The 25481-nt window shown below is 35.1% G+C and overlaps 1 protein-coding gene across 1 annotated transcript; it reads left to right on the top strand.

Annotated features, from left to right (window-relative positions):
• The first annotated feature begins 16436 nt into the window (after positions 1-16436).
• LOC141701243 (membrane-associated protein VIPP1, chloroplastic-like) lies at positions 16437-25034 on the top strand. Its single transcript, XM_074504925.1, has 11 exons — positions 16437-16611; positions 18042-18164; positions 18291-18401; positions 19014-19078; positions 19164-19245; positions 19571-19645; positions 20821-20891; positions 20975-21057; positions 22446-22510; positions 24152-24226; positions 24679-25034. Exons 2-11 carry the CDS (start codon positions 18129-18131, stop codon positions 24796-24798), a joined length of 783 nt encoding a protein of 260 aa, XP_074361026.1. The 5' UTR covers positions 16437-16611; positions 18042-18128; the 3' UTR covers positions 24799-25034.
• Positions 25035-25481: the final 447 nt, after the last annotated feature.

Raw genomic sequence — 25481 nt, 5'->3', positions numbered from 1 at the left:
ATATTAGTTTTTAATCCATAACATTTGGCGCCGTCTGTGGGGACAGCAACAACAACCATGGCGAGAACACGGAAAACAATTGGAGCTCTAGAGGAAGGAACACCATCAGAGACAACCCAGGTGATTTCGTCAACCGTGGAGGTTCCTCCCCATTCAACTTATGCATCTACTCAGGGGGAAGCCCAGACAGGGGCAACTCATCCTCAGCCACAAGGGACAACTCCCCCGACTATTCAAGGTACGAATCCTCAAGTTCAACAAATACATATACCTGTGAATTCTCGACCCGTCGGGTATGAATATTCAACTATTGTTACTACTAACCCCCCTTATGGGATGCCCCTTCGCCCTGAGGTTGGAGGAAGCGGATATGCTAGGCGAGGCGAAGCACGAGGGCAGTCACCCCCCTATATACGAGGTTTGGGTCCTATTCCTGAGGATCGGGAATTTTCTGGTCCTTATACTGAGAGAGACTCCGAATCTTCGGATGATGAAGTGGCCCCGAGAAGGAGGCGTCCTGGAAAAGAGCCAATGACCGATGGAAGGCAACGCCCCCAAAGCACCCCAGGGGCGAATCCCCAAGAAGTGCAGGAAAGGATCAGGGCTCATGAGGCTGAAATCCAAAGGCTGAGGCGTGATTTGGAGGCTCACCAGGCCACCAGACCCGAGATATCTCCTAGGGGGAGAAATCCTCCTCCTGTCATAGACCTGGATGGTCCGGTAAGAAGAAGGGCTGTTGTCCCAAGAACTGATCCAAGCAATCTCCTTCCTCTTGGAGATCCTGATGATCCAACTCCACCCTTCACAGAAGAGATAATGAATGCCCATATCTCAAGGAAATTCAAGATGCCCACTATCAAAGCCTATGATGGCACGGGAGACCCCGCTAACCATGTTAGGACATTCTCTAATGCACTGTTGCTGCAACCCGTGAATGATGCTATAAAGTGTCGGGCCTTCCCTCAAACCCTGTCAGGTATGGCTCAAAGATGGTACAGTCGCTTGCCCCCAAACTCTATTGGATCGTTCAGAGAGTTAAGTCAGGCTTTTATTAAGCAGTTCATCAGTGGAAAAGTCCATGAGAAAAGTTCAGCATCTCTTATGAGTATTGTGCAAGAAGCTAAGGAATCCTTGAGAGATTACCTGAATCGTTTTACAAAGGAGGCTTTAAAAGTCCCAGACCTTGATGATAAGGTAGCTATGATAGCACTGCAACAAGGAACTAGGGATGAGTTTTTCAAGATGTCCTTGGCCAAACGTCCCCCTGAAAATATGTTGCAGCTCCAAGAGAGGGCAGGGAAGTATATCAAGGTTGAAGAAAGCATGAGGAAGACCGTAGTAAGTAATGAGCCCACTGGAGGCAAGAAGCGGAAAACTGATCTGGAGTATATCGCTAAGGATAAGTATCCTAGAACCGAACAAAACCCTGATTCAACCCCCAAGAAGGCAGGACCTGGGCAAAAGTTCACCGAATACGCTAAGCTGAATGCTCCCAGAAGCCAGATCTTGATGGAGATCGAGAAAGATCGAGATGTTTGTTGGCCTAAGCCCTTGAAGGCCGATCCAGCCAAGCTAGATAAGAGCAAGTATTGCAGGTTTCACAAAGATGTTGGCCATGACACCGATGAGTGTAGGCAATTGAAAGATGAAATTGAGTTTTTGATTCGAAAAGGAAGATTGAACAAGTATACTGGAGATGGAGGGGACAGAAATAATAATGGAAGGAAGAACTTTGAAGATCGTAGGAGGGACCAAGACGATCAGGGGCGAAACTCCCGACCTAGAGGACCAGTTATAAACACCATTTATGGAGGGCCGAGACCTCGAGGGCCTGTGATAAACACGATCTTTGGAGGTCCAACTGCTGCTGGATTGTCCAAAAATTCCAGAAAGGCATATACTAGAGAGGTTATGCATATTGTTGGAGAAGCCCCGAAGAGGGCCAGGACAGAAGTAACATTGGCTTTTGATGATTCCGACCTAGAGGGTGTGAAGTTTCCCCATGACGACCCGCTGGTCATAACGCCGATAATAGGAAATAGCCCGGTTAAGAGGGTCCTTGTGGATAATGGTGCTTCTGTGGATATCTTGCTCCACGACACCTTTCTAAGGATGGGGTATAACGACTCCCAGTTGACACCAACCGACATGCCGATATATGGATTTGCTGGAGTAGAATGTCCTGTGGAAGGGATAATTAAATTGCCAACCACCATAGGTACGGAGCCAAGGCAAGCAACGCAGATGCTGGATTTTGTGGTGGTAAAGGCTAGTTCAACTTATAATGCTATCATGGAGAGAACAGGGATACATGCCTTCAAGGCAGTCCCCTCTTCCTACCATTCAGTCATGAAGTTTCCCACCCGAAACGGGATTGGAGAAGAGAGAGGAGATCAAAAAATGGCTAGAAGCTGTTATGTGGCCTCTTTGAGGGCAGATGGAGTCGGGGGGCAGGTTCTTCCTATTGAAGATATGGATGTTCGAGAAAATGATGAGAATAGAGGAAGGCCAGCAGAAGAATTGGTTTCGATTCCTTTAGATCCCAAGAATCCTGAGAGGATGACTTTCATTGGAGCCACATTAGAGGAGCCCCTTAGAGGGAAATTAGTGAAATTTTTGCTAGAAAATAATGATGTGTTTGCATGGTCAGCAGCTGATATGCCAGGCATAGACCCGGAGTTAATTACTCACAAGCTAAACGTGGATCCAAGCCGGAAGACAGTGAAACAAAAGAAAAGAAATTTTGCCCCGGAAAGACAAGAGGCTATAAGGCAGGAAGTCGAAAAGCTCTTAGAGGCTGGTTTCATTGAGGAGATTCAATTTCCGGAGTGGTTAGCAAACCCTGTAATGGTAAAGAAGGCTAATGGAAAGTGGAGGATGTGTATAGACTTCACCGATCTGAATGATGCATGCCCCAAAGACTGTTTTCCGCTGCCTAGAATTGATACCTTGATTGATGCCACCGCTGGACATGAGATGCTGAGTTTCATGGATGGGTTTAGCGGATACAACCAGATCAAAATGCATAAGGATGACATTCCAAAGGTATCATTTATCACTGACTTTGGTGTTTATTGTTATCTTGTTATGGCGTTTGGTCTCAAGAATGCAGGAGCCACCTATCAAAGGTTGGTGAATAGAATTTTTAAGGATCTTATCGGTAAGACTATGGAAGTCTATGTTGATGACATGTTAGTCAAGAGTCTAGTAAAGAATGATCATATAGCCCATTTAAGGGAAGCTTTTGAGGTCCTGAGGTACCACAAGATGATGTTGAATCCTACGAAGTGTGCTTTCGGAGTAGGATCTGGAAAATTCTTGGGACTGATGGTCTCAAAGAGGGGAATTGAGGCTAACCCGGATAAGATAAAGGCAATCCTGGACATGGAACCACCAAAAACTGTTAAGGATGTTCAGAAGCTTACAGGAAGGGTTGCTGCATTAGGACGATTCATCTCCAAGTCAGGAGACAGGTGCTTGTCATTTTTCAAGTCACTAAAGAACATCAAAGACTTCGTATGGAGTGAGGAAAATCAGAAGGCATTTGAAGAGTTAAAGAAGTATATGGGCCAGGCCCCGTTGTTGGCCAAACCAGCTTTAAATGAAGTTTTATACTTGTACTTAGCCGTTTCAGAGAGTGCTTTGAGCGCTGTGTTGGTTAAGGAGGAACTGAAAGTCCAGAAACCCGTGTACTATGTCAGCAAAATTTTGCATGGTGCTGAGTTGAATTATTCAGCCATTGAGAAATTCGCTTTGGCCTTGGTAATGGCTTCAAGAAAGCTGCGTCCTTATTTTCAAGCTCACCAAATTGAAGTGCTAACAAATCAGCCACTGAGAAATATCATTCACAGTCCCAAGGCAAGTGGGAGACTGATTAAGTGGGCAATAGAGTTGGGAGAGTTCGATCTCAAGTATAAGCCACGTACGGCCATAAAAGCCCAGGCACTAGCTGACTTCGTGGTGGAATGTACCATACCCAACCAAGAAGTCGGGGGGCAGGAAGATACCATACCTCAAGACAAGAGAGTCGACAATGGGGACAGGGAGAAGAATGACAAGGAGAAAGAATATTGGGTTCTCTATTTTGATGGAGCATCAAAAACAAATTCCAGTGGAGCAGGGTTGGTTTTGCAAAGCCCTGATGGGTTCTTAATTGAGTATGCTATGAAGTTAGATTTTCCAACCACAAACAATGAGGCAGAGTACGAAGCCCTGATAGCTGGCCTTGGTCTAGCTGGGACACTTAGAGTCAAAAACTTAAAGGTCCGTGGAGACTCGAAGCTGATCATATCCCAGGTAAAGGGAGAATTTGAGGCAAGGGATGATACGATGGCTAAGTATGTCCGCCTAGTAAGGGCTGTGATGACCCAATTTAATGAATGCCATGTTGAACACATTCCAAGGGAAGAAAACATTAAGGCGGATGCGCTATCAAAGTTCGCTTCGTCTGAGATTGAAGAAAGTTCAGGAAGTGTGTACTTCCGTGTTTTGAAGACACGGAGCATAGATGTTAAGCTAGTGGCTCCCATAGGCTTGGGGACGTCATGGATTGATCCCATCAAGGCTCGCATTCAGACCGGTTGGTTGCCAAGTGATGCAACTGAAGCACGGAAGTTAACTGTTCGGGCACTAAGATACTCTTTGATAAATGGGATTCTTTACAAAAGATCTTTCGTGGTTCCCTACTTGAGGTGTCTCAGGCCCGATGAGGCACGCTTGGCTCTTGAAGAAGTGCATGAAGGTATTTGTGGACAACACTTGGGGGGCAGGGCCTTGGCTCATAAGATAACTCGTTTAGGTTTCTATTGGCCAGAAATGATGGCTGATGCCAAAGAATATGTAAAGAAGTGTGACCGCTGTCAGAAGCATGCACCAATTGTTAGACAACCCCCTGAGATGCTGACCTCTATCAACTCGCCTATTCCCTTTGCCATGTGGGGGATGGATATTCTAGGGCCTTTTCCTATGGCCACGGCACAAAGGAAATTTCTGATTGTAGCCATTGATTATTTCACCAAGTGGATTGAAGCCAAACCCTTGGCCAAAATCACTACTAAGCAGGTTGCACAATTCCTGTGGAAAAACATTATGTGCCGATATGGAATTCCCCGTATCCTTGTCACTGACAATGGAACACAATTCAACAATGAGGAATTCAAGAAGTATTATGAAGAAAATGAAATCGAGTTACGATTCACCTCTGTGGCTCACCCGCAAGCCAATGGACAAGCAGAGGTAGCAAATCGGATAATCCTGGATGGACTAAAGAAGAGGATCGAGAAGTCAAGAAATAATTGGGTAGATGAGATACTTCCAATATTATGGGCCTACAGGACTACTTGTAGAGTCACGACAGATGCAACTCCTTTTATGTTGGCATATGGGGCGGAAGCAGTAGTTCCCGTGGAGATATCACATTCCTCTCCAAGGATTCAGGCTTTCGATGAGAAAGAAAATGAGGAAGGGCAGAGATTAGCCCTGGATTTAATTGATGAAGTGCGAGATAAAGCACATGCAAAGATAGTAGAATATCAGAAAAAAGCTTCATTCTATTACAACCTAAGGGTTAAAGAAAGGTTTTTTAAACAAGGCGATCTAATCTTGAGGAAGATAGAAGCATCTGGTGTAGGACAAAAAGGGAAGCTTGCCCCGAATTGGGAAGGGCCGTACAGAGTCAAGAGTGTTCAGGGTAGAGGAACCTACAAGCTGGAGACTATGGATGGTTTTGAAGTCCCGAGAACTTGGCATGCACAAAACCTGAAGGTTTGCTATGTGTAGGGCAGTTGGATACGATTCTCACTTGTCATGATGGAGAGTAGGTTGAAAAGCACCTTGAAGCTTTGCTTAGGATTTATATGTCTTATTATGAAGTTTATTAAGACTTGTGTAAGGGATGAATCCCAAACAATTTTTGAAGCTCAGAGAATTTTTCGAAATATGTTTGAATCTCTATGGCATGGCAATTAAATTAGATGCATGATATGAAAGCCCTATAAAAAGGCCCAATTCAAAAAAAAAAAGGTTAAAACTTGTTGGGCCTGGAAGTATGTCAAGCCCAGATAAGGGCCCCAAATATTCAAAGCCCAGCACCCGGGGTCCAAAAACTGGAAGAAAATATATCTTCAAAAACCAGAAATAAGTCCCAAATCCAAAAAGGATTTGGATAAATGAAGGCCCAAAAATAAGGCCTAATCCTACTTGAATTAGAAAAAAAAAAAAAAAAACCCAGTATAGGGATCAATAAATCAAGCCCAGGGTCAAAAAGCCCAGGGTCAAAAATAAAGTACCCATAAAAGAATTCAGGCCCAAATCTTAGGCTCAAATTTGAGATTGGAAAAAATCCAGCCCAGACTTAGGGCCCAAATCAAATATATGGAGTCACAGAAAGTAATATACCCCAAATCCCAGACCCAATTCGATCAGGTTTCATGTTGTATTCATCGTCGAATTAGTTGAGATCGAAAAGGCTTCGACCAAGGCTAAGAAAAAAGGGTTAATTCGGTCAAAATCCTAATTCCTGACCGAAAGAGTCAGGATTTTGAATCCTAACACCAAGAGAATTTGTCGACCAGGAAGTAAGCAAGGATCCTGATCGAATGAATCCTGATCGAAAAAGCTTCGACCAAGGCTAGAAAAGGAGGTTAATTCAGTCAAAAATATTGATTATGACCGAAATGTTCCTGAGAAAATAATAAGCCCAGTTAAGGGCCCAAGTGTTTGAAAGGCTCAGCAAAATAGCCCAAGTTAGAAAAAAGAGGGCTGCTAAAAACGGGCCCAAAAAAGGATTAGCCCAAATTGAAAGCCCAGAACTAGGGACCCAATTGAAAGGCCCAGTATATTGGAATAGGGTTAAAATAAGCCCGTGAGCTAAAAGCCCAGTTAAAAACAATGGGCCCAAAGGATAGCCCCATAAAACCAGCCCAAAAAAGGGGGGCCCAATTAGTTGACAAACAAAACCCAGATTTAAGGAATGGGCCCAGGATTAAGACCCACTAAGAGGGTGGCCCAAAAAATCCAGGCCCAAATCAAGGACCCAATAGAGTCCAGCCCAGACGTATGACCCTAAGAAAATATATGCATTAACATGTTCTTGACCCAATTCGATCAAGGCACGAACTGTATTTTTCCTTGAATGAGTTGTGGTCGAAAGGGCATCGACCAAGGCTGAGAGAAAGATTAATTCGGTCAAAATATTGATTCCTGACCGAAAGGGTCAGGATTCTGATCGAGAAAGCTATGCCTGAAGCCTTGTCGACTAGAAACCAAAGGAAAATCCTGGTCGAACGAGCCCTGCTCGAAATAACTTCGACCAAGGCAAGGAAGATGGTTTATTCGGTCAGAAAAACAAGAATCCTGACCGAAAGGGACGAAAATCCTAGTCGAAAAATTCCTGGTCGATAAAAAAAAAAAAAAAAAAAAAAGGAAAAAATCCTGGCCGAAATTCGACCAGGACCTCTGCTCGAAACACTCCTGCTCGAAAAGCTGTCGACCAGGGCAATATGGGGGTTAATTCGACCAGAATCCTGGTCGAATGGATTCCTGGTCGAAAGTTATATAAAAAAAAAAGAAAAGAAAATTAGGATAAATCCCAGAAATTAAGGGAAAAATCCAGAAAAATTAGGATAAATCCCAGAAATTAAGGGAAAAATCCAGAAAATTAGGATAAATCCCAGAAATTAAGGGAAAAATCCAGAAAATTAGGATAAATCCCAGAAATTAAGGGAAAAATCCAGAAAATTAGGATAAATCCCAGAAATTAAGGGAAAAATCCAGAAAAATTAGGATAAATCCCAGAAATTAAGGGAAAAAATCCAGAAAATTAGGATAAATCCCCAGAAATTAAGGGAAAAAATCCAGAAAATTAGGATAAATCCCAGAAATTAAGGGAAAAATCCAGAAAATTAGGATAAATCCCAGAAATTAAGGGAAAAATCCAGAAAATTAGGATAAATCCCAGAAATTAAGGGAAAAATCCAGAAAAATTAGGATAAATCCCAGAAATTAAGGAAAAAATCCAGAAAATTAGGATAAATCCCAGAAATTAAGGGAAAAATCCAGAAAATTAGGATAAATCCCAGAAATTAAGGAAAAAATCCAGAAAATTAGGATAAATCCCAGAAATTAAGGGAAAAATCCAGAAAAATTAGGATAAATCCCAGAAATTAAGGGAAAAATCCAGAAAAATTAGGATAAAATCCCAGAAATTAAGGGAAAAATCCAGAAAATTAGGATAAATCCCAGAAATTAAGGGAAAAAATCCAGAAAAATTAGGATAAATCCCAGAAATTAAGGGAGAAAATCCAGAAAATTAGGATAAATCCCAGAAATTAAGGGAAAAATCCAGAAAAAATAGGATAAATCCCAGAAATTAAGGGAGAAATCCAGAAAATTAGGATAAATCCCAGAAATTAAGGGAAAAATCCAGAAAATTAGGATAAATCCCAGAAATTAAGGGAAAAATCCAGAAAAATTAGGATAAATCCCAGAAATTAAGGGAAAAATCCAGAAAATTAGGATAAATCCCAGAAATTAAGGGAAAATCCAGAAAATTAGGGAAAATTCCAGAAAATTAGGAAAAAATTCCTGGAAATTAAGATAATTTCTGAATAAAAGAAAGATTCGTTGTAAATGTGTAGGTCGCTCCACACTTTACGCAAAAACGAAACCCTGTAAGGGAACGAATAGATTTAACTTCTGCGAAACCTAATCAATGTTTCCCAAAAGTTGGGGGGCAAATGATAGGGATAAATAAGTCCTGATTTTATAATTAATGGGCTGCTAGGCCCAATAATAAGATGTATAATATTCAGACCAGAAAGGTTAAGCCTGATGGACCAGATCAGGCCTGGTGGAATAAAAAAGGCCCAAAAGCCCTGATTATTAATTAATTTCGTAATTAATTAATAAGGGAAAAATCAGCTATTGAGAAGAGTCCCGATAAGGATATAAATCCTTATAGATTAGCCTCAAGGGGACCTAAAAGGATAAGAAATCAGCTTCCTACTTCCTAGGACTCCTAAGTCTATCCTAATTCAGAGGCTTGTCCACCAAGTCTCCTATACCAAGTCCAATTCAAGGACTCCCATATCTATATAAGGGGCCTCACCCCACAAACAAGAACTACGTTTTTTGACTTGATCTTTGGCAATCAGCAAGGTACGTAGGCATCTTGTTAAGGCAGATTGAGTCACGAAACACAAGAGCAGTCAAATCGAGCCTCGAAGCTCACGTTCCTTAGTATTAAATACAACAATTATATATATTAGTTTTTAATCCATAACAAGTATAAAATATGTCTATCTCATAAGCACGACTGAATTAAAAAGAATGTGAAATTAGTAGTGCACAATTTTGATTATTAAATTTTATAAAAATTTGATCAAATTAAATTTCTACTTATATTTCATTCTCAATAATTTTGAAATTGAAATAAAATCAAAAGAAGATTTTTATTAACGGTTTCTCGGCGTTGTCGAGTTTGCAACTAAAAATGAATAATAGAGGATATACAATAATTCTGAAATTGAAATAAAATTAATATAAGATATTTATTGACAATTTGGTTGGTGCCTGCATTCTGCAATTAAAAATGTATAGACGACTATATACAATAATTTAAAAATTGGAATGAAATCAAAATAAGATGTTAATTGACTGTTTTTTAGTTTCGTTTTCGACGACACCTTGTGTTCTATAACTAAAAATTATAATAGCCAGTATATAATAATTTTAAAATTGTAATATAGTCAATATAAGATATTTATTGGCAGTATTTTGGTATCGTCTTCAATGGTGGCTCGTATTCTGTAACTAAAATGGTATGTAAGATGACATAAAGTAATTTTGAAATTGAAATAAAATCAAAAGAAGATTTTTATTAACGATTTCTCGGCGTCGTCGATTTTGCAATTAAAAATGTATAATATAGGGTATACAATAATTTTGAATTCGGAATACAATCAATATAAGATATTTATTGATAGTTTGGTCGACACCTGGCATTCTGGCAACTAAAAAGGTATTTAAGTATATATACAATAATTTAAAAATTGAAATGAAATTGAAGTAAGATATAAATTGACTGTTTCTCGGTTTCGTTTTCGACGACGCCTCATATTTTATAACTAAAACGTAGAATAGAGTATATACAATATCTTTGAAATTGGAATAATATCAAAATAAAATATTTATTGTAAGTTCCTCGGTGCCGTTTTCGACGACGCCTCGTATTCTACAACTAAATGTATAAAAAATGATATACAATAATTTTGAAATTAGAAAAAAATATCAAAAAATATATTAATTGACTATAAATGAGATGAAATTAGAATTTTTCACTGTAGTTTTGATTGTAAAGTTTGAAATAACTACTATTCATAAATATCATATTTTTGAATTCTCTCATATACATACCACATTTAAGATTATATAGATGTAAAATATATATGATTACGTTTTCAAAAATCATGAAATTTCATACGGTTATTTTTAAGATTAGACAGATATATTATATATAGATGTAAAATATATGTGATTTACGTGTTTTAAAAAATATGCCATGACGTTTTGTAATTAAAAGTAAAAGTAATGTTATTTTTCAAACAAAATGATTATAAAAAAAATCATTTTAGTGGTTGTCTTTAAATAAAAAAAAATATTTTTTATGGCATAAAAATATAAGCACAAAGTTACTCACATTACTTGTAACTAACAAAATCACCACGTGCTTGTGATTTTTTCTTAGTAATCTTGAATATAATACTTAAAAGACTCTATAAGAGCAAGTCCAACAATGTCTTAGTTGAAGACTTAAATATAATATAAAATATTATGTCCTAATAACTTAGGACATATTTATCTTACTTCTGTTAGAAAAATGGATTTTAGATCATAATTTTTATTATGTTCTTGATGATAAACCTAAAATCTAATGATTGAAAGTTGTTCCATGATATGTGAACTTAAACTTGTATATATGAATCTAAGTATTTTCTTAGTGAAATCCATAGAGAAATAGAGTTGAAACTAATATCTTGTAAAAGCTTGAAATGGAGAATGTGTCATTTGTCCCACATTGAAAATAAATAAAGTGAGGATTTTATTTATTTGTGTTTTAATTTTTTAATTAGAATTAATTTATCAGTCGGACTGGGTTATTGTTTCTGTTGGGCTTGGTCACTTTGTAAGTGGGCTGAGTCAGATTCAATGAATCTGGACATGTAACTGATAATATATATTCATAATTGAAAATATTAAAACTGATTTAATGTGTGGATTAAATACAAAAGCTGTTACATTTTATTTAAATTCAAAATCAGGAGTTTTGATTTATGTATTAAATGAGCAGTTTTGATTTCTGATATTAAAGTCTATTAATGTCAGGGTGGTCAGTTACACTTAGCCTCTACTATATATAGAGGCCTAAGTTGTCTATAAAAATAGACCACACCTACATTCTCTTCTTCTCCTCTCTGCTCTCTTTTCTCTCCCAAAACACAAGTTCTGAGCTGCTGATTTTTTCCGGCGACTGAGGTGTTAGTCGAAGTTGGATTTGTTGTTGCTGTGAACATCAATTTCGGAGCTGTTTTATCCTGAAGGAGGCATTGCAAGTATCCCAACGCAGCAGGTGGGGCCAATTATCTCTTCAAGAGCAGTCAGAGCTTCGAGTAAGGCATGGCGACTCAGCTGGTTTTATTTTGGTTTCTTGTTGCATTGTACCTGTTGGCTACCACTGCTTTTCTGTTTGTTTATCACTGTGTTAAAGTTATGGTTACTGGTACACTTTCGTTTCTTTCTTTGTTCTTTCAATTACTGATATGCATGTTGTTTATGTTTTGTTTCGTTAATTGTTATCTTGGCCTTGATTTGCTAAATATGTTATATAACTGCCTCTATGTTGCTGTAATAGTGAATATTTCTAACAACTTCAACTCCAACAATGTGCCTTATTCTCATTATATATTTAGTATTTTATTCTTAAAAGGTTACTTTCATTATTAAAGTACAATATATAGTAGAGAGAGAAAGAGAGAGTGTATAATAATATAAAATAAAATATAAAATAGGACAATGAGGGAAGTGACTTAAAAATAAGGCACAAAGAGGTTGTCCCAGTGATATAAGGACACTGTTAGAACTACTTTTCTTGTTCTTGTCAAATGCCCTAAATTTTGATTTATGACATCATATAAGGCAACTCTTGGACTTGCTCTAAATTACCATCTTCAAATGTTTTCTAAAATTTTAGTCATAATCATTATTAGTATGATAATTTAGACTTCATTGATTTTTATGCCAAGTTTTATGAATTAATTTATATTAAAAATAATAATTTCTTTATTCTATGTAATTTGGTTTAAAAGGTATTGCAAAATAATACAGATTTGAAAAAACAGAAACAAAATTATATATGTTTCATAGTTGAAAAACTATTTAACTTTCAGTATGATATTTTATAAAATAAATATGATATATAAATATATAAAAAATTTAATGTCACGTTCAAGTTATCTCGGAACTTGGCCATTTATATAAAAAGATTTAAAGTAATTTATCTTGATGTGATTAGATTGTCATTCTTTAGTTTAATTCATATAAAATACTTTCGAATAAATAAATAAAATATTCTCAATATTAAATTTTCTTTTTTAAAATGAAGAAAGGAAGCAAATGATAACATTTAAAACCCTCCACCTTATCTTATTTTAAAAACTGAATGTATATTTTCATTTTATTTAAAAATTAAAGAAATTATTAAAATTATACATCAATAAGAAGTAAACAAAAGAAATATACATGAACGCAACATCTAAATATTAATTTAGTAAAATATTTGCTAATGGTAGGGTTATATTTGGTTTATATTTTTCAATTTAAATTTTTAATACAACTTTTTTGTAATAATTGGTTTGTAGTTCATATGTAAATCGTTCTTAAAATAATTTTTTGTGGTTAATATGATCCCATTGAAAATTTATTTAAATTTTCTATAAGCTTGAAAAATGAATAATTAATTTTAATTTTAATTCAATTTTCAACTTCCGTAAGAGAGAGACATTTTAATCTCCTCAAATTGGAAATAGGTCAATTTCACCAACTCTCTTAAAAACAATGGTCACCTAACTCTGGAGACTATAAGGTTGTTAGACTGCAATCTCAAACATATCTCGAAGGAGTTTGGTAAGACAGTGATTATGAGTGACAATCCAGTCATTGGAGGCTTGGAAAGTTGAGTACATGAAAAATCAACATGGATGTTATTACAAAAATGGTATAATATTTATTTGATTTCTCATACAAATATGGCATCTCCACAAATATTATTCAAAACTTTACCTTCATAAGCCATCTCAAACATATATTCCACTACTTCACAAGTGGTAAAAACAACAGGGATGTTACAGATATGTTATTAAAAAATGGTATATACTTCAGAAGTCATTAGAGTGAATGAATGGTTTATATTAGATGCAAGGTCTACAAATTCATCCATACAAAACCTGTCAATGAGATCTGTGTATAGAAAGTTCCAAATCTTCAAAGATCTACCGACTGCAGCTTCAAATACTTCCTCTCTAACAACCAATCTATTAAACAATGAGTTGTAGGGTATTTTCTTGTGACCACATATACTCCGAGAAATATTGAACATGTATCGTGCAGTAACTCTGCAACTTTATAAAAAGTAATAGTTAGATATTTGAAGGAAGATATAGTAAGAACAAACCCAACAATATATATACGATCGTGACTTAAAAATGATCAAGGCCAACTTCCCAGCAAACATATTTTTCTCAATAGATTTAAGCTCAATGATATTTTGGCACTGCTAAAATATCAAGAAGTTGCTATCTAATATACCGTCAAGAAGTTGACAGGGTTCATTGCTATCTACTAAGCCTTCACTATTCTCCAAACTAACCCTTACTCAACTTCTATTACAGTACTTATCACATTTTTACAAACCAATGATAAAACTCTTATTAGTCTCCCACTACGTGAACCAAACCAAATCATCACCTATTTAGACAAACAAAATACATACCTTCGAAATCGTCCAGTATGAACCTCACTTTATTGTATGTTTTTAATAAACACATATATATCTTTAATGACTGGTGAACTGTTATAATGATGAAAAAACTCATCCAAATTAAAATTTCACCTATTAAAAGCATTAATATCTCTTCTTGATGTCTTTCGATCCTCTTAAATTATAAAATATGGTAATTATAGTTGGATTTATAGGATGTCTGATGTCTCTACGTGTTTCTAAGTACTTCACTTTTAGATACATCTTTACTCATTTGAAAGACACGTACGATAAAACAAAATGAACTATTTTGCATCTCAAAAAAGAATAATTTACTGCTCAAGGTTTAAAAAATATCATACAGGTTGTTGGTGCTGAAGTGAACCAGTTTAGTTGATCCTAATATTTTAGTTGATTGTATACCTGAATAGTTGTTTTGCAGTAGGTGGTTGTTATCCCTCCCAGACCCAGTTTAGCTGATAATGATACTTATTGTAGAATAATCTAGCAATAGAATCAGAAACACATAAGTCAACTTTAAAGCAAACTACACATACACCGTATATATCAATTGAAGAGCAGGGTCCAGGGGAAATCTAAAGAGTAGAGTGCTCTATCACACATATGTATAAATATATGTGTATATATATAAATACATATATGTATATATATAATTAAGCATTTTTATTCTTTTATAGGGGAAAATTAATAAATGATGCCATTTTAAAAAATATAGAATATTATTAATATAAAGGTTATTCTTAATTATAACTGGCCCAACTTAGGATCATAATTTTTTATTACAGTAAAGAGGTTATTACTATATAATATTATTATGTAGATGTTTAACTATACTAGCATCATTCCAATCATTTTTAAGTTTATTTCGTTTATGATTTTAATTTTTCTTTTTATAAAAACTTGATGAAATTGTATATTATTTTCCTGAAAGTAAATATTTTTTAATTTGATAAAAAAATATTAGTTGAACTTGTTAATCCTTTTAAATTATCACTGATATTAATTATTTTTCTTCAGATGGCATATCATGGATTAAATCAGGTGGTAGAATACATTATAGTTTTAACTTTTTTTCAAATAATTTAAAATACTAAAAGTAGTTCAAAATAGTTGTACGATGATTTCAAGCAGTAAATACTATTCTGGTAAAAATATTATTGCTCATCTTAATTTTTTTTTCAAAAGTAGAATATTGCAAAATGTATAATCCTATTTTAATGCACATGTTTTACTTGTTTAACATTAATGATACAACAACATAATACACGTTTAACAATATTTCCTTCACATTAAATAAAAAATAAAAAAAGAATATAAAAAATAATCCGTGTATCGTACTAATTTAAAGTGAATATTTACTTGAAAGAGAAAGATATAATGAGTACTAATCTTTTTCTAAAATTCAGTAAAAATAAATTTATTAATCTTATAATAATCAAGAAATGCTCAACAAAAAAAATAATGGTAGATGAAAAGTAAAAATAATTCATATTCAAAATAGTGGAAGTTCAACGGAGCATAAATCTATAATGTACAATAATAATGGGAATGAGGTAGAATATGGTTAAACGATTATACTCTAATTTAATTATTAGAAAAATATACAAATAATCTGTTAACCTACTAAATTATTAAACTACTAACACATAGTCGGGTGAAAAACGTTCTGGCTTCCGCTCTAGCAAAGGGACCAAAATACCCACCATTTGGGGGACAAATGTCCAAAATATCAATAGGCGGGAGTATCCGTCCAAAATACCCGTTGAACACGCATTCTACACATGCGTATTCACTATTTAAAAAAAACAAAGGATATGCATTAAAGGAATGCGTATTCACTTTTGTCTTTAAGTGAATACACATTCTTGAAATGCGTATCTCTTTAAAAAAAATTAAAAACACGCATGTGTGTGCTGCGTATTCTTTGTTATTTTTTAAAAACTTGAATACACATGTATTCTTTGTTATTTTTTAAAAACTTGAATATACATGTCCTGAATGCGTATTCACCTGAGTATTTTGGGCGAAACGTACCGCCAATAGACATTTTGGGCAGTTGAAGCTGAAAAGTAGTGTATTTTGGGCATTCTTTCTGCATAGTCTACTTATCTTACTAAATTACAATTACAGCTTAAAATAAATAAATAAATAGTAAACTACTAAATTGTTAAACTATTAAATATACAGTATACTTATCCTACTAAATTATGACATAAGCTAGTATCAAAGACTATTTTTTTAAAACCAAATCAATGGCTATCTCTATGAAAAGTCAAACAAATTAAATGCCAAAATATCAATTGTTCATACAAAATCAAAATAGTCAAAAAAATTATTGAAAAAAAATTAGTTTTTTTTATAAAGAAAATGAATGACTGAAATTCAAGACAACAAATCCCACTTTTATTCATTACATATCTTGTTCTTCTATCCTACTGAAGCTCCACTTGTGTCCAAAATGGCCATAAAATGTCAGATTATTACAGGCTTAAGCTTAAAGATGCCACCACCTTCAACTTCTACTCAGTTCTGCATTATCAAGACTTCATTTTTAACTGGTAATAATTATTTATTTTTATATATTTATATCATGTTCTCACTCTTTATGCTTCTTTGGTGTTCTTTTTATCCTTAATCTTGTTGTTTTATACATATGTTTATATATGTGGCTTGTATGTATTGTTTGACTAGGATATTTTGACTAAAGGGTAAGAAAGAAACTGGTTTTAGCTTAAATTTAGCTTAAGAAATGAATGTATTAGATTAAATTTTGTAATGATTTTTTTTTTTTTGGGTTTGACTGTAGCTTATGAATGGTAGTGTGTTGTTTTGGGTGCTGGAATTACCTGTTAAGGGTTTTTTGGGTTTAGGCGAATTCATGAATTTTCCAGGATTGTATTTTGAGGAGGTCAGTTTACACAAGTTAAGTCTGGGGGGTTGTGGAAAAGCTTGTTTGTGAATGTGTTACTGAATCAAGACTCTCGCGCTGGGCTACGGGTGGCAGTGCGTTGAGAGAGATGTTGACTGGTTAGGCTGATAGGTAAAATTCTCTCGGGATATGGGTGAATGTTAGACAATGGTTGCACAGATCTTTTGACCTGACGTTCTCGAGTTCTTAGAATCTGAGTGGGACACTAAGGATAAAAATGCACGAAATATGGATTCCTAGTAATCTGCTCTTCAATCTTCTCGAGTGACAGAGCGTATTAACACAAAAAATATGGTGTACATATTGAATCTTTTTCTGAACAGCCTAGAGTTTTAGGAGGGATGAGTAAATTTTTTATTTTTTTTGCTAAATAAGGGATGCAATATTGATGTGTTTCTAGGATCCACTTTACTTTAATGGTTGTAAATTTCAGTAATCATGCTCCTTAACTAGAGTGACAGCATTGTTGAGAAATCCCCTTCTTAGCTCATTATTCAGCCTCCAAGGTGTTCATATCTGTAGTCCTTTTCCATTCTTCTTTTGTCTGCCTATTGCTTTTTTCCTCTTATAATTAGCTGAAAACAATCTGAGTTTTTTGTTACGGATCTAAGGAGGGATTGATAACAACAATGCCAGACAAGAAAACATTGCATTGTACGTGGCTGGTTTTGGTTATTGCACGTTAATTTGGCATGTTTTAATATTCATATTTGATGTATGTTATTAAACACATGGTCAATGCAATCATGTTTTACGTGGCTGGTTTTGGTTATTACACGTTAATTTGACATGTTTTAATATTCATATTTGATGTATGTTATTAAACAAATGGTCAATGCAATCATGTTTACCGTAAACTACATTAAAGTAGCTTTCACCTCAACCTTTATCTTCTTAACATTACATATTAATCACATTTGGCTTCCTAGCCCAATCAAAGTCGCATCCTTATTCTTACATGTGGGTAAAACATAGGTACTGCATAATGCATCGTTCATCACAAGCTGCTTTCCAGGTTTTCCTTCCTAATGCTTACATTTTCTGGTTTCTTGCTAACAGGGGGTGCTTTTAGAGTCACAAAGCTACAGAGTGTTGCTAGTCAATTTCAATGTAGTAGACAGGGCCGAGGTGCTCTTAGGTGCCCGCATGAATCTTTTTGACCGATTTGCTAGGGTTGTAAAGGTGATTTTTGTGATTAAGTTCACATGCACTGGTGTCAAGTCTTCTTATGGCTTTCTCAAACCTGTATTTTATAGCATTCTAAATTTGCGTATTTGTGTAATTGGAGCTGGTACCATTCCCTTGCAGTCCTATGCAAATGCAGTCATAAGTTCATTAGAGGACCCAGAAAAGGTATTGGAACAGACGGTTATAGAGATGAGTGATGACTTGATAAAAATGCGACAGTCTACAGCTCAAGTATGATTCTTTCCAGGCAATTGTTTTCCTCCTTATAGTTTTTTATTGTTCTAACTTTCTACTATTTATTTTAATCCTAGTTTCAAGATGAAAACGAACACATGCTCTTAAATAAACATTCAACTAAGAAAACATATTAACCTTCTTCATTTGGTAAATATTGTTGGAAATGATATAAACAACAGATATAGTGCCTGTGATAGATGTCGTTAAGGAAGATAAAAGATTGTCCCACAATAGTGGACCATCAGTATTTATCTGTAAAAAGCCGAGCACTTCACGCAGACCAGTTTATTCCTGAAAACGGCAATGATCAATCGTTTATAATTTTAGAACCTTTATACCAAGTAATCAACATTTTCTCCACAGGCATGATCTCTTTCCCCTAACACTAAAAAATTATGGTTGTACAAACCTCACACAGCAGAATAGTTCATAAATATATGATGCACCCTAAATTCGTAGTCATCCTGCTTACAGACACATCTGAGCGTTTTTGGATTTGTGCATCTGATGAAGAGATATCATTTTCATAAAACTGAAACCCTTGCTGCACCTGCCTTCATTTTATCCTATTTTACTATTATCACAATGTTCAATATTATTATGAAGGTGTTGGCATCTCAAAAAAGACTGGAAAATAAATATAAAGCTGCGCAACAAGCATCTGAAGACTGGTATATGGTGAATATATAGTTATATGTTCTACTCTATATCATTCTTGTAGAATAATAGTCATCTGTGTATCTGACTTTAATTTAGGTACAGAAAAGCTCAGCTAGCCCTTCAGAAAGGAGAAGAAGATCTTGCACGTGAAGCTCTTAAGAGACGTAAATCTAATGCTGTAAGTTCTTATTTGTCATAAATACCCAAGAGAAAAGTGTGATATCTACGCGACAGATGTAAATGAGATGTATCCACTTGCTTAAATTTATATAACTGTAAATACAATATCTAGAACTTTCTGGAATTGACACCGGTTGACTTCAAACTGACTGGTGGTTGAATTGATTTCCTGTTGCAACTTCCAAAAGTTCTATTTCAGACTACAACTATAGTTACATGCCTAAAAATAATTGAAGATATCACCTGTTATGAGGTTAAGATAGCTTGTAAACTTCTTAGTAGACATGACATAATGTAATTGCTGTACTTGTTTTCCATGTCAGGACAATGCTACTGCTTTGAAAGCCCAATTTGATCAACAGAAGGCTGTTGTTGAGAGCCTGGTTTCCAATACACGGGTAAGTTAATATTAACACTCATCCACTTTTTAATTTGTTTCTATATGGCTCGAGCACATCACACTTTAACGAGCCTAATTATACTAGATGTATAAAAAAACGCTGCCCAGTAGCTTGTAACATCCCACCTTTTTTTCTCATTGACCATATAATCACAGGGACACCAAATTAATATTTATTAAAAAATACACATGTATAGCCTATTATTGAAAAATATTAAGATTACTTAATCAGCATCATGATTCCTTTTGTCACTCATAAATTTCGTTTTTAACAATTAACAATTGGTCAAAGTTTCATACTGTATTACCACTACTAGCATGCATATCAGCATGCATATCAGTTTGGTAGAATTTGTAAAAAACATATTTAATTACAAGTTTATAACTCATTAAGATCAAATAATATAAATTAAAGTTTATGTACCTATTTTATTAACTTGTATTTTACTTTCTTTCCTCTGTTCTTGTTAATGAGTATAAGATCCTGTTCGGGCCTTCCTCTACCACCTTAAGATTTTAGACGGACCGGTTACTTAACATGGTATCAGAGCTCGGTTTAGGGATTCGAGTCCTCCCACCCCCATTTATTTAATTTAAATATTTCTTGTTGGTATTGATATTGGTATTGGTTGTATTTGTTATTGTCAATCGTAGTCAATCGTAGCGAAAAGTATCCTACGGTTGAGGGGAAGTGTTAATGAGTATAAGATCCTGTTCGGACTTTCCTCTTCCTCTACCACCTTAAGGTTTTAGACGGACTGGTTACTTAACAGTTCTCACCCTACCATGTCTCTTGCTATTCTTTTATATAAAGGATCTTTTGGCTGTTTAGTTGTTTTTTTGCTTTAGCCAACAGACAGCTTCTATAGATATGGCATCTTTCAGCTGTTTAGTTGTTTTATCCTTTAATCAACATGTAGCTTCTATAGATATAAGAACTAGATGTCAACTAGGTTATATGAGTTGGGCACTCATCTAACTATAACAATGACCTTGTTTTGATAATTGCCAAGGCAACTAAGACCTTTATATACCATTATATTGTTTTAACCGCTGCCACCTCCCGTTCTGTAAAGAAGATATAAGAATGGATTTAATTTACTTTGTAAAGGTGTGCATCACTATGCATATTAATAACTTGCACAGCTGCATGCTGTGCATTACATTTTGTAGCTTCTGGAGAGTAAGATACAGGAGGCAAAGTCTAAGAAAGATACACTCAAAGCTCGAGCGCAGTCTGCCAAGTTTGTTTCTTCCACTTTTACGTTCACTTTTATTCTCAAAACAAGATAGAACCTCAATTTTAATAATTTTCTATGTTGCTCAGAACTGCAACCAAAGTGAATGAAATGTTAGGGAGTGTCAATACCAGTAGTGCTCTAGGAGCTTTTGAGAAGATGGAAGAGAAAGGTCAGTCACATATATAATTGATTCAGATTCTAAATAATATTTTTGTCATTCTGTATAATAGTTATGTAGTTTGTGCAATAGTCCCATCTTATTTTGTGTTTGTTGTATTATTCTGTATATCTCTGCCAAAGAAACCTTATGCCACATGCATTATGCGGTCTGTGCTTTAATTCCATCTTAGAGAATGCATGTTAATGATAGTATTTGAATATCTCTTTCATAGAAACCTCAGGTCATATGCATGAATTTAATGACCTTTTCCAAATAATTTATAGAAGTACTTGCAAGTTTATGATGGTATATTAAATCAGTTATATGCATCCTAAGTAAAGAAACTATGCCTTGTTGACAACTATGTCTATAATCAGTCCAACTGACTTGTACTAGCTTACACTTCAAGTTCAAATGTTGTTGGTTGTCACTGATCTAAGCTCTATCCTCTATACCTGTCCCTCCACAAATTACTTAAAGATCTACGTTGCTTCTCACTAATCCTAAGAACATCTCCAACAGGGCTGCCAATATCTATGTGGCAGGGCACTCTTGGCCTTGGGTGCCTCCTCATTGGAGTTACAAAGATGCGAAGAGAAGTTGCCTACTTTTGGCATCCCACAAATTAGATATAACACAAATACTTGAATTAAAAATATAATTCATACCTATTTTATTATATCTAATTTTTCTATAACTTATTTGGGGACCATTTAGGCACTTCTGTGGGATTTTAACTATTGGAGTTAGAAGTTACCAAATATGACATGGATGAAAGTGAAAAATAAGAAGTAATTATTTTTAGTGAGTCGACAATGTTTGGCACCCCTAAAGAGTGCCTCTATTGGAAATGCTCTTAATTTTGCACACTTATATATTTTTTTCTTAAAATTTTTAATTCAAGACATCGCATATACAAGTGTATGGCTACCCTCGATCTGAAGTAAAATATAATGAATTTACTAACCCAATGCAATGCTTTCGGTGTAGTTTCTTTTTGTTTTGGGTACGGTAAAATTACAAGAAATTTATGTACTCACTTACACGTTTGCCTCCACCGTGGCTGAAATCCTTGACTTTTGGCAACTAAGGACGAGGGAAATCTGCTAGATTATTTCTTGCAGATGACCTTATTTATCTTTGTTACTGAAGTTAATTGGAAATTATATTAGTCGGATGAGTTCTATACAATCTCTTGACCAATATAAGTCGCTCTAATTTTGCATGTATGTAGACTGTAACTGGGCATACCAATTGTAATAGTTGTATTGGATTTCTAACTTTCACTTTACTTTTAAGTGTTTGGTAGAGATATTTATATCAATATATAGCATCATATGCCAGTGGCATGAAAGATCTGATTGATACTTCCTCATGTTAATTTCTTTTCATTTCAGTCCTAGCAATGGAATCACAGGCCGAAGCACTGGGCCAATTAACTACTGATGATTTGGACGGGAAGGTTGGTGCACCTTTCAGTTTTTGTTTGCTTTTTTTCCTTTATTTTTCCTCAATCGTTTTTTACCTTTATGGATGGTTCTGCTTCACTTGATAGTTTAAATGAGTAAAAGAATAAAACTTATAAGCTGGTTAATTTAAATGGAGTTTTATGTCCATTGTTACGTCCTTTAGGAGAATGGATGATTCGTTTCTTTCTTGAGTGTTTGTTATCACTCCTTCGTTGTCAAACAGGGGTGCCAATGAAACTTATCGCCTTAAACCTCAATAAATTCTAGAGATGATTGAAATTGAAACTAAAAATAATTTGGATAAGTAAACTCATGATTGAAGGTCATTTGATTGTAGTAGTTTGAGTATTCTATATTCTAAAGATTCTAAATTGGTGAACTAATTTGAAAAACTCAATATGGGTAACTCCAGTGTTTGTTCTGGGCCATGCTAATAACTGATTTGTTGAAACTCAAGTTGTTATATACATATTTCCAATAAAAGTTAAGTAATTAATTGCAAGAAAGGGTGAAGGCCCTTACTCTACTCTTTTGAAGAAGGTAGGAAACGTAATGCCTATTGGCGTAACTGCGACCCTAAATGCCCTCAGAATACACATCTGCCACATGTGTAGGGACTAGGTATACTTTTATGTAAGATAAAACAAGTGAATACACCTGTAAAATAAACATAAGCGATGTATAAATATGTGTAGGTTCTATACACATTTCATACATGCAAACATAAACGGCAGGGAAAGAGGCAAATTGGGCCATGCCAACTGTATAAACGGCATTTAGGTCATTCTTTCCAAGGGATATTATGTTCTTTGGTATTTTAATAAATTTGGTCTTTTCCGCTCATTTTAAGAAATCATCATTTTGTTAAGAACAGTTTTCTGTTTTTTCACTGTGTACTAGTTTATATTACACAACTACTTCTGAGTCTTCAAGTTACCGTTCCATTCGGTGGTGTGAGATATTTTAGAATATCAATAAGTGGGTCTTTGGTGTGCAAGTACTTCAATTATATAACATTGGAAACATAAATCGATGATGATTGATGGGATCTAAAATTTTCTAGTTAGGATCCATGGCATAACTAGGTTGAACCTTTTTATATCAGTAAACTACTAGATCAGAGATATCTATAGTGATTGTTTGTCAATTTGCATACCCGCACATAAATCATGTATGTAGGACGAAAGATGCACAACTATTCTGGAAGTAAAACAACAAAAGCAAAACTAAGGCGAATAAACTAGAACAAGTAAATACACGAAAATCACACAAGAAAGATTTACATGGTTTGGAAATTCCTACTCCACAAGCTGCTCTAATTTTGTATTGATCTTTCACAACCCAATTTTGTTGTCTTGCGGTTTTACAATACATGAGCATATCTATACTAGAAGAATCTGGCCCAAAGCTGAAAAAGGCCAGAATTCAGGACTTCGAAGCACGATTTAGGGCCTTGGAAAATTCTGGGTGTGCAAGACTCCACAATACTTAACTATAGATCTCGTAAAATGGCTTGCCTAGATGCATAAGCAAAAACAGTACTTTGGCTAATGTTAGCGTAGGACCTTCAGTCATATTTATAGCAATTTATTGTTTCGAAAATTGTAATAATAAAAGGTTCTCATGTTTTGCAGTTTGCACTGCTAGAGACCTCATCAGTTGACGACGATCTTGCAGATTTGAAAAGAGAATTATCTAGTAGTTCAAAGGTATGTACTCTTTTCTATTTTCTTCGTTTATAATCCGTGCCTGTAACTTGGACATTCAGTTCCTCAACTTTGCAAACGGTATTTATTTTATTTTTTTAATTTTTTTTTATAATATACAAAACGGAGGTTGAAGTAGCGTTTTGGCTCAAAACAGTACATCATATAGCGTTTTGTACCAAAACGGTACTTTATCTACCGTTTTGCGCATAAAAAAAATTTAAAATGCCAAAACGTTACACGAAGTTCCGTTTTAGGTGTTTTGCATAAACGGTAACCCCCATGTGACATTTAGGGCCACCAACCTCATCTTTATTAGCGGAGCACTAGAGAAGCTTATCTGGTTGCTCGATTGTCTTAAAATCAACCTCCTATTCAGCAACCGAGTGATACTTTTATGGGAATATGAAATACTGTTTTTGTTAATTTCTCGTCTTTTGTTTCTATGTACGCAGAAAGGAGAGCTACCTCCGGGACGGACAGCTGTATCCAGCACAAAGACAAGTTCTCCCTTTCAGGATTCAGAAATTGAGAATGAGCTGAATGAATTGAGACAAAAGGCCAGGGACTCCTGATAGGTGGATTTAATACTATAGCCGGAGTACAAATCTTGGATTTATTATTCTTGACGACACGCTACAAACACGATCCGTTTTGATGGCCGTACAAGCTTGTATATCTAAATATTAAAGGCTAAACAGTTTATATAGTCCAATGTAGGTTTTCATGAGACAAATGTAAGCAAAAATGGTGATGTGATATTGTAGTTGACCGTTGAAGTAAGATATTGAAAGAATGTTAAAAATAACAATTTTTTGGTACAAATGGTTGAAATACCCATACAGGAAGTGGATGGCTTGAAAATACCGTTTGGGATACGCATTTGCAATTTGGATATCCTGTTTTGTACGAGATACGCATTTGACACTATTCATGCTAAGCGATCTAATCTATAAGATCAAATAATCATGAGCGATCTCGTTAGATTCAGTATTTATGAGTACTTTAATATAATGAAGTTTTTATATTTAATACTATTACGAAATTAAAGATATTAACAATAAAAAATGTGCATTGGCAAACGTGTTCAACACTAATAGGAAACGTTTTTAAGGACAGAGGGAATATTATATAACATTTGTCAAATGAGTATCCTATTTTTACTTTTTATTTTTTTAGGATACATATATCCCAATGGTAATACCCAAACTAGAAATGCTTATTTTTAGTAATTTACTTACATACCCAATTCTCAAAT

This window comes from Apium graveolens, unplaced genomic scaffold, assembly GCF_009905375.1.
Source record: "Apium graveolens cultivar Ventura unplaced genomic scaffold, ASM990537v1 ctg3625, whole genome shotgun sequence".
Taxonomy (NCBI): domain Eukaryota; kingdom Viridiplantae; phylum Streptophyta; class Magnoliopsida; order Apiales; family Apiaceae; genus Apium; species Apium graveolens.
This window is presented reverse-complemented; position numbering and strand designations above follow the sequence as displayed.

What these genes read in the sequence shown, in the direction of transcription:
- LOC141701243 (XM_074504925.1), top strand. Translation starts at nt 18,129, where the DNA reads ATGAATCTTTTTGACCGATTTGCTAGGGTTGTAAAG. An exon ending in GATTTGCTAGGGTTGTAAAG is followed by an intron (nt 18,165 to 18,290) that starts GTGATTTTTGTG and finishes ATTCCCTTGCAG; the next exon opens with TCCTATGCAAATGCAGTCAT. An exon ending in AATTATCTAGTAGTTCAAAG is followed by an intron (nt 24,227 to 24,678) that starts GTATGTACTCTT and finishes CTATGTACGCAG; the next exon opens with AAAGGAGAGCTACCTCCGGG.